General features: G+C 38.9%; 1 protein-coding gene across 1 annotated transcript in view; it reads right to left on the reverse strand.

The window, feature by feature from the left end:
- Window positions 1–14,256, reverse strand: part of LOC126251623 (polycomb protein suz12-B) — a 316,089-nt gene that overhangs the window by 42,276 nt on the left and 259,557 nt on the right. The window contains exons 6-8 of the mRNA XM_049952165.1: window positions 13,745–13,974; window positions 7,779–7,935; window positions 5,465–5,679 (exon numbers count right to left, since the gene is read on the reverse strand). Of these exons, the coding sequence (XP_049808122.1) occupies window positions 5,465–5,679; window positions 7,779–7,935; window positions 13,745–13,974 (602 nt within the window). The remainder of the gene's footprint in view (window positions 1–5,464; window positions 5,680–7,778; window positions 7,936–13,744; window positions 13,975–14,256) is intronic.

Below are 14,256 nucleotides of genomic sequence, written 5' to 3' on the forward strand. Positions count from 1 at the left end.
TACAACTCATTGTTGAAGGGAAAATACAAGGTAAAAGATCCGTTGGAATATGAAAGAACTCATGACTGAAGTACATTCGGAGATGGTACAATTGCACAAAGGTAGAATCCCGATGTTTTTAACGCACACGAAATGGACTATTTTATTACTTTCTGCCTGACAGATCTCTTGGGGATGGCCGACTGTATGGCAGTCACATAATGGCATATTTTTTTAAAAAAATCTCCTCGAGTTCACAGGAGAGAATTTGCCACTGTAGAAAATTTCGTAAAGAGAGGTTAACTGTCTGATAATGTTGTAATGCAAGTGGAACAGTAAAGTTGGTGCCACTAATAATTGAAAAGTGGAGAAACAATGGAAAATCGAAAATCCAGGAAGGAGTATTCACAATATTATAACAAGGATATTGTTACTCACCATATAGCAGAGATGTTGAGTGACAGACAGGCACAACAAAAAGACTACTAAATGAAGCATGTAAGCTTCTGGCCAGAAGGCCTTCTTCCAAAGTATACAAAGCGCAAGCACGCACGCACACACACATTTTCATAATACTGAAAAGGTGGACAGATAATTTTAAATGTGCACACATTTCCATGTAAATATATGTCTAATAAGAAAGCACAAGTAACAACAACCGTGCCTGGGATGCAAGATCAGGTGGTACAAATAGGAAAATTATCCTGTTTATTGACCAGTATGCAGAACTTCCCCAAGATATGCTCCATCTACATATTATAAATTCCTCTCAATTGTACAAGCCACCTTCAGCCACTTAACCAAGGCACTATAAAATACCTAGAATAAAAATATAGGAAGATTCTTGCACAGAAGGGGCAGGCCTGTCTTCACACTACAATGAGAAAGGTAACCATCTTAGACACTTCGCATTTCTTAAGAAGTGCTGAGCCACTCCCAATGAAAATGTTGAAAAAAAAAAATTAAACGCAAATATTAAAGAGATTTAATATGGACGAGAACTCAATCTGAAATATTATATTGAGTGTGATACTGCCTGCACAGGCGGCATAAATTTTTCTCATTTGTATGATTATTATGATGTAAAACGTTACTTTCAATATTTGAGTGCAAAGATTACTGATTATGTACAATATAATCTATGTAAGTTTAATGTGAAGAAGAACATCATTCAGTTGTTCTACTATGTATTTTTTTTCTCTTGTCTGATGTGGTAGAGGTGGGACATGCTTGTTAATTGCTGACGAATATAAGCTCATTTGTGATATTAATTCAATAATATAATAGTTTAAAGTTATTGTTCACCTTTATTTGTAGAAGGTGAGCCCTGTGTCATGTCCGTTTCCTTTTAAAAGGAGTATTCTGAGTAATTTTCAGCTCAACAGTTGCAGCTGCCACTGCAGCAACACACGCCATTACGTGACATTTTTAAATCACGAAATTAGCAGAAGCAAAGGCTCACCCGCTCAAAACATAAGAAATATTTTCTCCATAGCCGCCTGATGCAGTGGAAGGAAACATAGTTTTAAGATTTTTATTTTCAGTTACTCGCCGAGATCCAGAGCCATGACTCCGACTTCAATTATTTGTTAACGGCGGTAAGAACAATTCTCTCACATGTGTGGGCAGTTGCAAATTACAATAAAGAACTCATACTTGTTAAAAAATTAGACGAGGAAAATACAAAAATATTATTTCAGTTTTCAATTTAAATGCAATGTGTTTCTAGACTGGCTCACATTAAAGTAACTTTAACGTGAACAAAAAGTTTGTTCATATTAATCTTTATTAATTAACCAGTTATTAAAAGCATAAACTCAAAAGTATAAATAAAATCTCAAAAATAATTTCAATTCAAATCCAAATCACAATCATTAAAAAGTCTCGTGCCCACACATTTTCTTTTACTGCGAGAGTGTCTGGGATTCTATGTATTGACCACAATCTCTAACAGTGTCAAGAACACTGGCTTTCATTGAAAGTGGGTACATACAGTAGACAACACACCGGAAAAAGAAGGAATTGCATTTGAACCATGGCAGCAAATTAATGGGGCCAGCTGAAAACAAAGTCTACCTTAGCTTCGATCCATATGTTGAAGGCGTCGAAAGTGTTGCAATCTGACAGTCCATGACAATTGAGGAAATCTTTCAGGAACAGATAGCAGAGAAACAAGAAGTGAAGACTAGGATGAATCAAAATCTTTGCCAGTTTCTAAATATCAAAAGCTATTGAAACAATTGATACAGTTAAGTGTTACAAGTTAAAATTTGAGGTTTGACATATTAACTAAAATGGACAACATAATATTAAAATTAGGATAAAAGAAACAGCTAACTATTGTTAGGTTTTTCAAACCTCTGAGGAGACAGGACTACATACTGAAACTTATTATACTAGAGTGCAGTTAGGCTAAGATGTACAATATACGGATGACAACCACTATTCAATTACCAGGTGCAATTCCATGAACGTGTTCTGGAAAAGCCACATTTTGCATTATGATTTATTGAGACAACATGTCACGAAGTATGGTGTTAATAGACTAGTTTCACCACAAATATTTAATTCAGGATTTTCACTGCCAAAAAAATTGAATTGTTACCAAATAGAGAATTTTTCAGTAGAACATTCTCTCACTTACAACACTCAGAATCTGTGGACCCTTCAAAAATGTGCTAATGAGATACCACTGCATACACAGTTATCATCATCATCTTGGACAGTTTCCAGCCACTGGCTGGGTCTGTCGGGAATACAAGCCTCTCCATCGTGTTCTGTCTTTCCACCATTCCCCCTCTTCCACCTTCGTCCAGTTCTCTCCTCTTCTCGTCACACATTCCTTCACTCCCTTCACCCATCTATCTCTTGGTTTTCCTCTGGGCCTCTTCCCCTCCAGTTGCAGATCAAACATCCTCTTTGGAATTCTTCCCTCATCCATTCTCTTCATGTGTCCATACCACTGCAGTCTTGATTTTTCTATCCTGTCCTGTACTGGTTCCTCCTTTAGTCTTTCCCTCACATACACATTTCGCAATCTGTCTTGTCTTGTTACACTCAACCTGCTCCTCTGGAACTTCATTTCACTAGCCTGTATTCTACTTTTGTCGCTTTTGTGCATTACCCATGTCTCACTTCCATATGTCAATATGGGGACAAAGTAGGTTCGGTATATAATTCCCTTGGATTTCTGTGGCACCTCCTTGCTCCAAATAAGCCCCCTAATGCATTTGTAGAACTGCCCTGCTTTTCTGCACCTTTCATTTATTTCCATTGTGTTTCCCCCCTTACTTTCAATCATGCTTCCCAGGTACTTGAAGTTCTCTACCACTTGTAGTTTTTCCCCTCCACAAGTTATATCCACATTTGGCCTACTCTTCTTCCTTGTTGTGACAATTATTTCACTTTTCTTTGCAGAGAAATGCATTCCATATTGTGCTGCCGTTGCCTCCCATACATCTAACTGCTCTTGCACCACCTCCTCGCAATTTCCCCATAACATCAGGTCATCGGCAAAAAGCACTGCTTTCATTTTATGATCTCCAATTGCATCTGATACTTGCTGTAGGATTTCATCCATAACAATAATAAACAATAAAGGCGAAAGTGCACTTCCCTGCCGCAGCCCATTTTCCAGCTTGAACCATGCAGTACGTTCCCTCCCCACTTTCACACAACTCTCACTTCCCTCATACATTTTTCTGACTTTTCGTGTTATCTCTTCATCTATCCCTTTTGTGTTCAGCACATCCCAGAGCTTGTCCCTACAGATACTGTCATACGCCTTCTCAATATCTAAAAAGGCCATGATTAAGTCCTTCCCGTACTCCTAGTGCCTTTCCTGCAGTTGCCTTACCGCAAATATGAGGTCCGTTGTTGATCTTCCCGGTCTGAAACCGTACTGCTCCTCTTGCAGTCTACTTTCAATACTGCTTCTTATTCTCTTCTCCAGGATCTTTTCATAGATTTTTCCACAGTGGCATAGCAGGGTGATTCCTCTGTAGTTCTCACATCTCCTTTTATCCCCTTTCTTGAAGATCGGGACTATAATTCCTTTCTTCCAATCCTCAGGAATTCTGTTCTCCTTCCACACCACCCTCAGCACTCTGTATAGCCACTGGGTTCCTACTTCTCCTGCTGCTCGTATCATATCCACTGTTACTTCGTCCCAACCTGGTGCCTTGCCCCCTTTCATCCTCTTTATGGCTTCTTCCACTTCATTCCAAGTTAGATCATCAATTTCCCCACTATTATAATCGTCTGCTGCCTTAGGCTCTCCATCGCTGTTAGTTACCCGCTTGGCGGCATTCAACAGATCTTCAAAGTACTCCTTCCAAATCTTTTTGAGCTCATGCATTTCCTCCACAACTCTTCCATTATTATCTATGATCCTCAGGCACTCGCTTCTGTCGTTCCTCTTATTTCTTACCATGGTGTAAAGTACTTTTTTGTTCCCTTCACTGTCCTCTTCTAACATTCTTGTCCATTTTTCCATCCACTTCTTCTTCTCCGCCCTTACTATGGTCTGTGCCGCTTTCTTGCTTTCCTTATATTTTACCCTAGCTTCCTCTGTTCGGGTCTGGAACCATTCCCTGAAGGCTTTGTTCTTTCGAAGTACTGCCTCTTTACATATGTTGTTCCACCATGGGGTTTCCTTATTTCTCCTCTTTGTGCTAGTTCTTCCGCACACAGTCTCAGCTGCCTCAACTAGAGCCCTCTTAAAATCTCCCCATTCTTCTTCCACTGTTCTCTGATCTTCCTTTGGCAGCTTCTTCCTGATCAGTGTCTGGTACTGGGTCCTCCGTTCATCCTCTTTCAGCATCCATGTCTTCAACCTTTTCTCCTGTATATCTGTTGCCCTCCTATCTTTTTTCTCTCTCAGGGTGGCTACCAACAGCCAATGGTCACTGTCTAAGGCCTCAGATGGAATGACCTTAACATCTGTGAGGCTGCTCATCATCTGCCTATCCACTAGTACATAGTCTACTACTGAAGTTTGGGACCAGTCTCCACTGTACCAAGTTATTTTGTGGCTACTTCTCTTCTTGTACCAGGAATTTGCGATCACCAGCCCATTCCTCTTGCAGAATTCCAGCAACAATTTTCCTTCTCTATTTCGGTTCCCCCAGCCCTCTGGTCCCATTATCTCCTCGAATCCTTTCCTGTCTGTGCCAACATGTGCATTGAGGTCCCCTATTATAATCTGATTACCTCCATTTAGCTGCAGAAATAAAACGAATTCTTGGAATGTTAAACATGTCTTCCACTACAGGAAATAGCTGAAGTAGTTACCATTACTTCTCGTTGGAATGTTCCCCTTTCTTCTACACATATTTTACACTTCTGTAATTTAGTAAAAATTTCAGTGAAATTTTGAGGAGAAAGACAAGCTTAATAAAATTTATATCACAAACACACACATAAAGCAAATAAACTAACATATAGTAACAACAGGCACCACAGAAGTTGTGAAAAAACTACTCACAACATATGTAAATGTGAAACGTGAGTGACACAGCTTCAGGTGCTTGAGCAAGGCATAGAGTACAACACAATCAAGAGAGCACCAAGGACACGTTAGATCTTCACATGCTTCTGTTTGTTGTCGGCTATTGTTGTTGTACAAAAACTGGTATACAATCTGCAGACGAGGTTCCTTCTTGATTGGTGCAACAACCTTTGTACTGTTGTTACAACGTTCTGGAAAAGCAAACACAGCAACGATTACATACCAGCTACCACAGGACATTAAAAGTACAAACTGCATAGGAACAAAACGTTACATGTACTCTTACTAGTAAGATAAGAAAGTAACACAAAAAGATAAATTGTAATGGCAACACTAAAGTAAAAACCAATTCTCTAATCTTGTCTGATGTATTTCCTGGGAACTCTCAATGCTACCATCCAAATAAATAAATAAATAAATAAATCTATATAGAACAAAATAATTTCTTAATGGCATAGCAATACATCATTCGATTTCTAAACGCATACCTTTTTTTCCCAAGTGATTGACAGAACTGGATGTTGTGAAAAATACACCACATTAAAGGTGAAAATGTCATATGTGTAGTTTGGTCTCCTGAATTTCCTACCTATTAGTATGATTATCTTCAACAGATCACTTCAGTTCAATGCTTACATTGATTAAGCAATTTATTTAAGTCTCACTACGTAACTTTATTTGGTCTAAGAATATTAACACAGACGTTTAATTTGATTGAAGTTTGTAGTAAAATCAAAATTCTTTAGTTCTCATATCTTTACAATGTCATCTGTCAACAACTTACTCAGAAAATAATCACTCAATATCACTTGATTAAAGCAGTATTTGCTGGGAAACTATGAAAACCATTTTTTGCTTTAAAAACACTTTCTGATAACCATTTTCTTTAACATCTCATTTTCATTGTGAGAGGGGAAGAATGTTTACAAGGACCTTCATTTTTGGTTGTGGGGTTCTCGGTTGTATGCAAACCAAACTCAACTGGTTCACTTTTGGTTGTTAATGAAATGTATTGATTTTTTCAATTAACAACATTCTTATCGAGTTAGTCCTGTACCTCTCTCATTGTGTCCTCAATGTACAACTCAATTATCAGTGGTGACAATGAGCAATTCTGACTTACACCTTTCCGGATTCTGACCTCACCTCATGTATCGCACAACAATATCCGACTGTGGATCCACCTTCATGCAAACCACTTTTGTTATTTATTTATTCCCAAACTAGTTTCAGCAACAATATCACAATCATCAGCAGGTTCTTTGATTCTAAAACATGCAAAAATAGCATACTTGTAAACACTGCTTCTTGAGTGCCTCTACTTCTCCAAAAATCAAGGTGATCCTCTCCTAAACAGGCTTCAACTAACCTTTTCATTCTTCACTGCAGTACTCTCACGAGTACTTTCGATATATATGATATTAGAATTACTTTGTGCTGATTTTCACACATTTCCATAGCTAAAGAATTAGATTATTTTAAGTATCTTTATGGAACATTTCCGTACTCATGAATTTCACTCATAGATTTGTATAGTTTTTGCTTTGCCCTTTGGCCTACTGCCTATGGGTTCTGCTGGTATTTCATCTACACATGGACATTTCTTTCTTCCAGGTTTGCACAATTTTTTTCCCCCCACCGAATGATAAGAACTGAAGCTCCCCAACCATCTTGCAATTTATCTTCATTTGCAATTGGCATAATTTCTTCTGGGGAACTATATACCTTCTCCAATCCGTATTTTCTTCTTCCATTGCCCAATTAACTTTTTCCACCTGTACAGTCCCATATCAAATTTATCCCATGCTACACCGGTCAAAGCAGTCACATCATATGCCGACAATTTCAGTACAGCATTTTATGTGGGCATGACCATGAACTAGCTGTCCACCCAAACAAACTGCCAAACTGTGGCCAAGAGCAGAGTTAACTATTCAGAGGCACAACACTCTGCTGAGCACACATGCTCAATTTCAGAAGCTATTTCTCAATTCATGTCATCTGGGTCACCCTCCAACACCACCTAATTTGAGTAACTTTGATCGGAATTGTCCTTCAACGCATTCTTCAGTCCAATAATCCTGACCTCAATCGACTGAAAATAGAATACAACATATGTACAATTACATTAAGTGTAGTTGGAGTCCTAGTTTTAATTCTACTACATAAATAAATGGGTAACATCCATTATTATAATAAATATGAAAGTGAAGAAAATTCCCTAAATTTTATAATATAAAGTCTGATTTAGTTTTCTAAGTAACGCATACAAATAAATGCTGTGTAATACCTGGTCTGTTCTCCTTATTGCTATTTGAATCAAGGCACTGATCATGAGGACGAATTGGCTTAGGTCTATCCACTAATCCATTACTTGGCTCTGTTGTCCAGTTGAGTCTGAACTTTAACGTAGGACCCTTGCTGAATACTTGGAAGGGTACAGTGTCCTGGTAACAAGTAAACAGAAAAATTCCTTTACTATTATCAATTTTAACAGCTGTAGCAGCAGCAGCAGCATCAGTAGCAAAAGTAACAGTGACATAAATAGTAATCACAGTTAAAAAAATCCACTCTGAAATTCGTGCTAATGAGAGTGCTTTTAAGACTAAATATTACACTAACTTAGGGTGTCCAGAAATTCAGGCCAATTTTTCGCTTTTCCAGGACAGTATTGTGCTTAATCCTTAACCAATTTTTATTGATTTTATGACAAAATCCACAAATTTTGTCACTATATAAGAATACAATGAGGCTGTACTGTGAAAAGAACATTGTTTATTTTAACCAAGAAAGAAACATGTAATTTGAATTAAAACAATTACAGGAAAAACTTACACTTTTTACAAACAGATCTAAGAATAAAATCAAATACAATTTGAGCAAAATTATTTTGTAAAGAATTGGAATAGACTAGTCTGAGAAGGGTACGCATGTGAACATTAAATGTAGTCTCAAGTTGGTAGTTTTTACTTACAGAATTACTTCTTCAAGCTGAGTAACTTCTTTTTCAGCATTTTCCATGAATTTTGTTTTCATATTACTTGGTACTCTTAGCCTTTCCACACTCGCTTTCTCCTTTCTCTCATTTTCTTTTGAGGACTTCTCAGTTGCCCTTTTCTCTATTACTGTTTCACTGCACCTACCAAGTGCATTTCTGAAGATATGTATAAACTGCTTTGTGATAGTTACAAATACAACACCTCTGTCACCTTGACTGCAACATGAACAGCACAGACGACTGTGAGAGAGGCTTCAGTCAAAATTTTGACCAGACTACAATTGTCAGAGAAATCTCTTTCAAGGCTCGCACTGCCATGGAAGAGATTGCAAGCAACCTCAATAAATCTCTTCACATTTTCACATCCACTCTTGACTCCAATGATCATCATCCAGAACTGATTGATGTGAACAAGAATTCCATCAAATTCTTCAAGGATTTCCTTTACTGACACGATTTCCACTACATTTCGGAACTCACTGGAAATTGCATCAGCCTCATGACCATCAAAGCAATTCAAGGTAGTGAGATGTGTCAATGCTATGCCTATCTATCTTTTCTCATGATCAGTTTAATTATCACTTTTGGGTTTAAACATGGAAAGCCCTTTGTAAAGGAATATACCAGCAGCAATTTATCCAAAATTTTGGATATCATACTCTTCATAAATGTAAGATACTAATTCCGGAATTGGTCCAATATGTCACATTGACCCAGAGCTTTTTTGGTTCTGTACCTGATGATGAGTTTTGTAGGATCCCCCTAAATGGGTCAGGTGTGCACTACGCATCAGAGGCTGCCACTCAGCTAGTTGACTCTGTGTGAGGTGCACCCAAGGGTTCTTTAGATTAAGCGACTCTCCATCCAATAAAGGTAACGATAGCTATTGGAAAACCAGAAGTATCAGTGTAAGATCGAAAGAATTATCTCCCACAGGAGAGAGTATTAGAATCCTAATTGTTAATATCCACAGCTTTCACAAGCAAGTGCCAGAGTTTGAAGCACTACTGAAAAGCAGTGAAGCTCACATAATACTAGGTACAGAAAGCATATTGAAAGGACAGGCAAATGGATGTGGTGTGTTTGCCGCAGTAGACCAGAAACTCAAATGCACCAAGATAGAAACAGATGCTGCATGTGAGATTGTTTGGGCAAGACTCGGTATCAGGGGAGGACATAAAATGATAATTGGATCCCTCTATCACCCACCAGACTCATCTACAGATGTAACTGGAAGCTTAAGAGAAAACCTCAGTTCACTCTGACTGGGAAACCTAGGTCCTACTATAATCATTGGTGTAGACTTAAATCATCCCACAATCAATTGGAAAAATTACAGTTTTATTGGGGTAGGTGTGATAAGACATCCTGTGAACAATTACTAAATGCCTTCTCTAAAAACTATATTTAACAGATAGTTTGGAACCCACTCATGATGGACAAATATTGGATCTAATGGCAACAAATAGACCTGACCTGTTTGAGGATGTCCACACTGAAACTGGTATCAGTCAGCATGATGCAGTTGTGGCAACAATAATTACCAAAGTACAAAAGACAACTAAGACAAGAAGCAAGATATATATGTGTGAAGTAAACTAGATAAAAAATCAATAGTTGCATACCTCAACAAGGAACTTGAAGCTTTCAACACACAGCAAGAGCATGTAGAGGAACTATGGCTAAAGTTTAAAAGAATAGTTGACCACGCAATGGATAGATATGTACCCAGTAGAGGGTGTATATGCAGAAAAGAAAGAAAAAAACTGTGGGATTTTGTACAGATTTGCCAGTTAAAAATACATTTTTTACCGGGTGAAAATATACTTTTTGCAGGATGAAAGTATATTTTTTGTGATAAGTGGCAATATACTTTCCCTCAGAGCTGTAAAATTTCAATTCTTTGAATGGTAGTAAAGGTTTTATACACTGGCATAGAATTTCCTGGCACTTTAGGAAATGAAACACAGAAAAATAAGGATTTGGGGAAGATCTTTGACGTGGAGCAAAATGTACACTGCATATTTTCCTATTACAAAAGTATAAATACAAATTCCACCAAATACAGTACGGTATCCTCCGAAGCACTGAAATTGAGATTGTCAACTAGTCATAGCTTATGCCACGCGATCTCAACAGCCAATGACAACAGATATTCAGAGCACACGACACGCAATATAGTCAGCCAAGCACCATCACAATTAAGTATCCCAAACACAGAAATAAGAAAATTTGGTGGTTTAATTTAATATATATACAGTATAGTTACAAGAAAAGCTAAGCTTTCACGTATGATATTGGCTGCAAAAAAAGTTTTGCTGTGTCTCTGTGTCACAGAGATACAGAATGAACTGGACTGGCAGACATAAACTATCCAGAGAAAGTCTACTGACAAAATTTCAAGAACTGGCTTTAAATGATGACTGTAGGAATATACCACAAGCCCTTATGTATCACTCTCATAGGGATCATGAGGATAAGATTAGAATAATTACCGCACACACAGAGGCATTCAAACAATCACTCTTCCTGCGCTCCATATGTGAATGGAACGGGAAGAAACCCTAATAACAATGGGACGAGTTCAGATGAAGGTGTAAATGTAGAAATGCGACAGGGACAGTTGGTGGCAAGCGGAAGGCAACTGAGACTCTTCCCTCCCCCTCCCAATTCTGAACACCTGCCCAACCACCACTGAGCATAATGTTGGGACGGCAATGTTGGACCGGCGGGGGCTGAACTCTGGACCGGTAGGTATATAAATATCACCAGCACACAGAAGACACATCATTCCATCAGCACCACTTGATGGTGGAATGGTTTTTCACCAAAGTAGCATGGTCTGTCACTAATTAGATCTAGCAGTAAACCTGAGAATTTCAGAAGCAAACATTTTCGGTTGTTATTTTCCCATCCCTTGTCTTCCCCTCTACTTCTTGCTACCAATGCATAGTATCTCCACATAATATTGTTATATTTTAAAGTTTCTTCATAGAGTGACTACCTCAACTTAAACTCTTAAATCTTTTTTTTTATCAAAATGTGATGTTACTTGCACAGCTTGGATAAATTATATCTCTTACATGATATATAACGATCCATGTAGAGCCTTCCTCAAGAACAAGGTACACAATCATCTTTATGTCCATTTTAATACATAACAATTTAGATTTCCCTATGCTGGTTTCTCTCTCTCTCTCTCTCTCTCTCTCTCTCTCTCTCTCTCTCTCTCTCTCTCTCTCTCCCCCTCCCCTCTCTCTCTCTCTCTCCCCCTCCCCTCTCTCTCTCTCTCTCCCCCTCCCCTCTCTCTCTCTCTCTCCCCCTCCCCTCTCTCTCTCTCTCTCTCTCCCCCCCTCTCCCCCCCCCGCCCTCTCTCTCTCTCATATATATGCATACCTATTAAACTTGCTAACCAACATTAGTACTCTGATAGTGCTTGCTTGAAATAAGATTCTGATTACATACTTCAATACTAACTCTATATACGAGGTGCATTCAAGTTCTAAGGGCTCCGATTTTTTTTCTAATTAATTACTCACCCGAAATCGATGAAACTGGCGTTACTTCTCGACGTAATCGCCCTGCAGACGTACACATTTTTCACAACGCTGACGCCATGATTCCATGGCAGCGGCGAAGGCTTCTTTAGGAGCCTGTTTTGACCACTGGAAAATCGCTGAGGCAATAGCAGCACGGCTGGTGAATGTGCGGCCACGGAGAGTGTCTTTCATTGTTGGAAAAAGCCAAAAGTCACTAGGAGCCAGGTCAGGTGAGTAGGGAGCATGAGGAATCACTTCAAAGTTGTTATCACGAAGAAACTGTTGCGTAATGTTAGCTCAATGTGCGGGTGCGTTGTCTTGGTGAAACAGCACACGCGCAGCCCTTCCCGGACGTTTTTGTTGTAGTGCAGGAAGGAATTTGTTCTTCAAAACATTTTCGTAGGATGCACCTGTTACCGTAGTGCCCTTTGGAACGGAATGGGTAAGGATTACGCCCTCACTGTCCCAGAACATGGACACCATCATTTTTTCAGCACTGGCGGTTACCCGAAATATTTTTGGTGGCGGTGAATCTGTGTGCTTCCATTGAGATGACTGGCGCTTTGTTTCTGGATTGAAAAATGGCATCCACGTCTCATCCATTGTCACAACCGACGAAAAGAAAGTCCCATTCACGCCGTCGTTGCGCGTCAACATTGCTTGGCAACATGCCACATGGGCAGCCATGTGGTCGTCCGTCAGCATTCATGGCACCCACCTGGATGACACTTTTGGCATTTTCAGGTCGTCATGCAGGATTGTGTGCACAGAACCCACAGAAATGCCAACTCTGGAGGCGATCTGTTCAACAGTCATTCGGCGATCCCCCAAAACAATTCTCTCCACTTTCTCGATCATGTCGTCAGACCGGCTTGTGCGAGCCCGAGGTTGTTTCGGTTTGTTGTCACACGATGTTCTGCCTTCATTAAACTGTCGCACCCACGAACACACTTTCAACACATCCATAACTCCATCACCACATGTCTCCAACTGTCGATGAATTTCAATTGGTTTCACACCACACAAATTCAGAAAACGAATGATTGCACGCTGTTCACGTAAGGAAAACGCCGCCATTTTAAGTATTTAAGACAGTTCTCATTCTCGCCGCTTGCGGTAAAATTCCATCTGCTGTACGGTGCTGCCATCTCTGGGACGTATTGACAATGAACGCGGCCTCATTTTAAAACAATGCGCATGTTTCTATCTCTTTCCAGTCCGGAGAAAAAAAAACGGAGGCCTTAGAACTTGAATGCACCTCGTATAAACAGGGTGCTTTTTTTTTTTAAGGGTGCATAATCAAAGAGACGAAAAGGTGTTTATTTTGCATTCTGCTTTCCATTTATATGAACTATACTGAAGGACTCTGAACTCCTTCACTGCATTTATTCATGAGGTGTCTCCTAGATCCAGCTCAATCTGATTCAAAATAGCATTATAACACTGCATCAGATATTTCTTACTAGACATAACCCCCCTTGCCACAAAAAGTTTAAGTAACAGTGTTTAGTCATTTTCTAAATTTTTTTATCTTCAACGAAGAATTTTAGCCGACTGTCCCTTCACTTAAAGTGGCAAGGAATTGTGCCTTTTGTTGTACTTTATTAAAAGAGGGTGAGGAAATGAAATTCATATGCATTATGCCATATTATGCTTTCTCTTTTTTGATACATTTATTTACTTTGAAAAGCCACATTTGTTTTGTCAGATTATACTCACCTCTTTTACATCTCCAATTGCCTCCCAGGAGGAATGCTTCTTAGGTGACTGCCTTACACTAGCTTGAACTTCCTGTAGTATAAGTTCATAGTCACCATCTGTGAGAAGACAGCGGTTATGTTTGTCATAAACTACTAGCTCAGCTCCATACAGTTTGACTTCTTCTGGTTGATTTTGGCCTTGAGCTTTGGCTGGACCAGAAGATTTGCGTCGTTTCTGTGCAGGTTCCACTAAAGAAAAATAAAAAAAATGTAGGTTTTAAAACAACACAAACAAAAACTGACCAGCTGTTAATCACACTGTGCAACAATGTACAGAAAGTAAATGAAAACTATGTTTTAAACAAAAACACACAAACTCTGTACACAGTTTGAACTATTCATACAACAACAATACATACTGTTTAGTAGACAGGCCATTGATCAATAAATTACTTAAATAATGTGAAAATTGTAATAACTGAGACTCAAGGAAGGATATCTCCCACACAAGAATACATAGTGGCTATTCAG

This window comes from Schistocerca nitens, chromosome 4, assembly GCF_023898315.1.
Source record: "Schistocerca nitens isolate TAMUIC-IGC-003100 chromosome 4, iqSchNite1.1, whole genome shotgun sequence".
Taxonomy (NCBI): Eukaryota; Metazoa; Arthropoda; class Insecta; order Orthoptera; family Acrididae; genus Schistocerca; species Schistocerca nitens.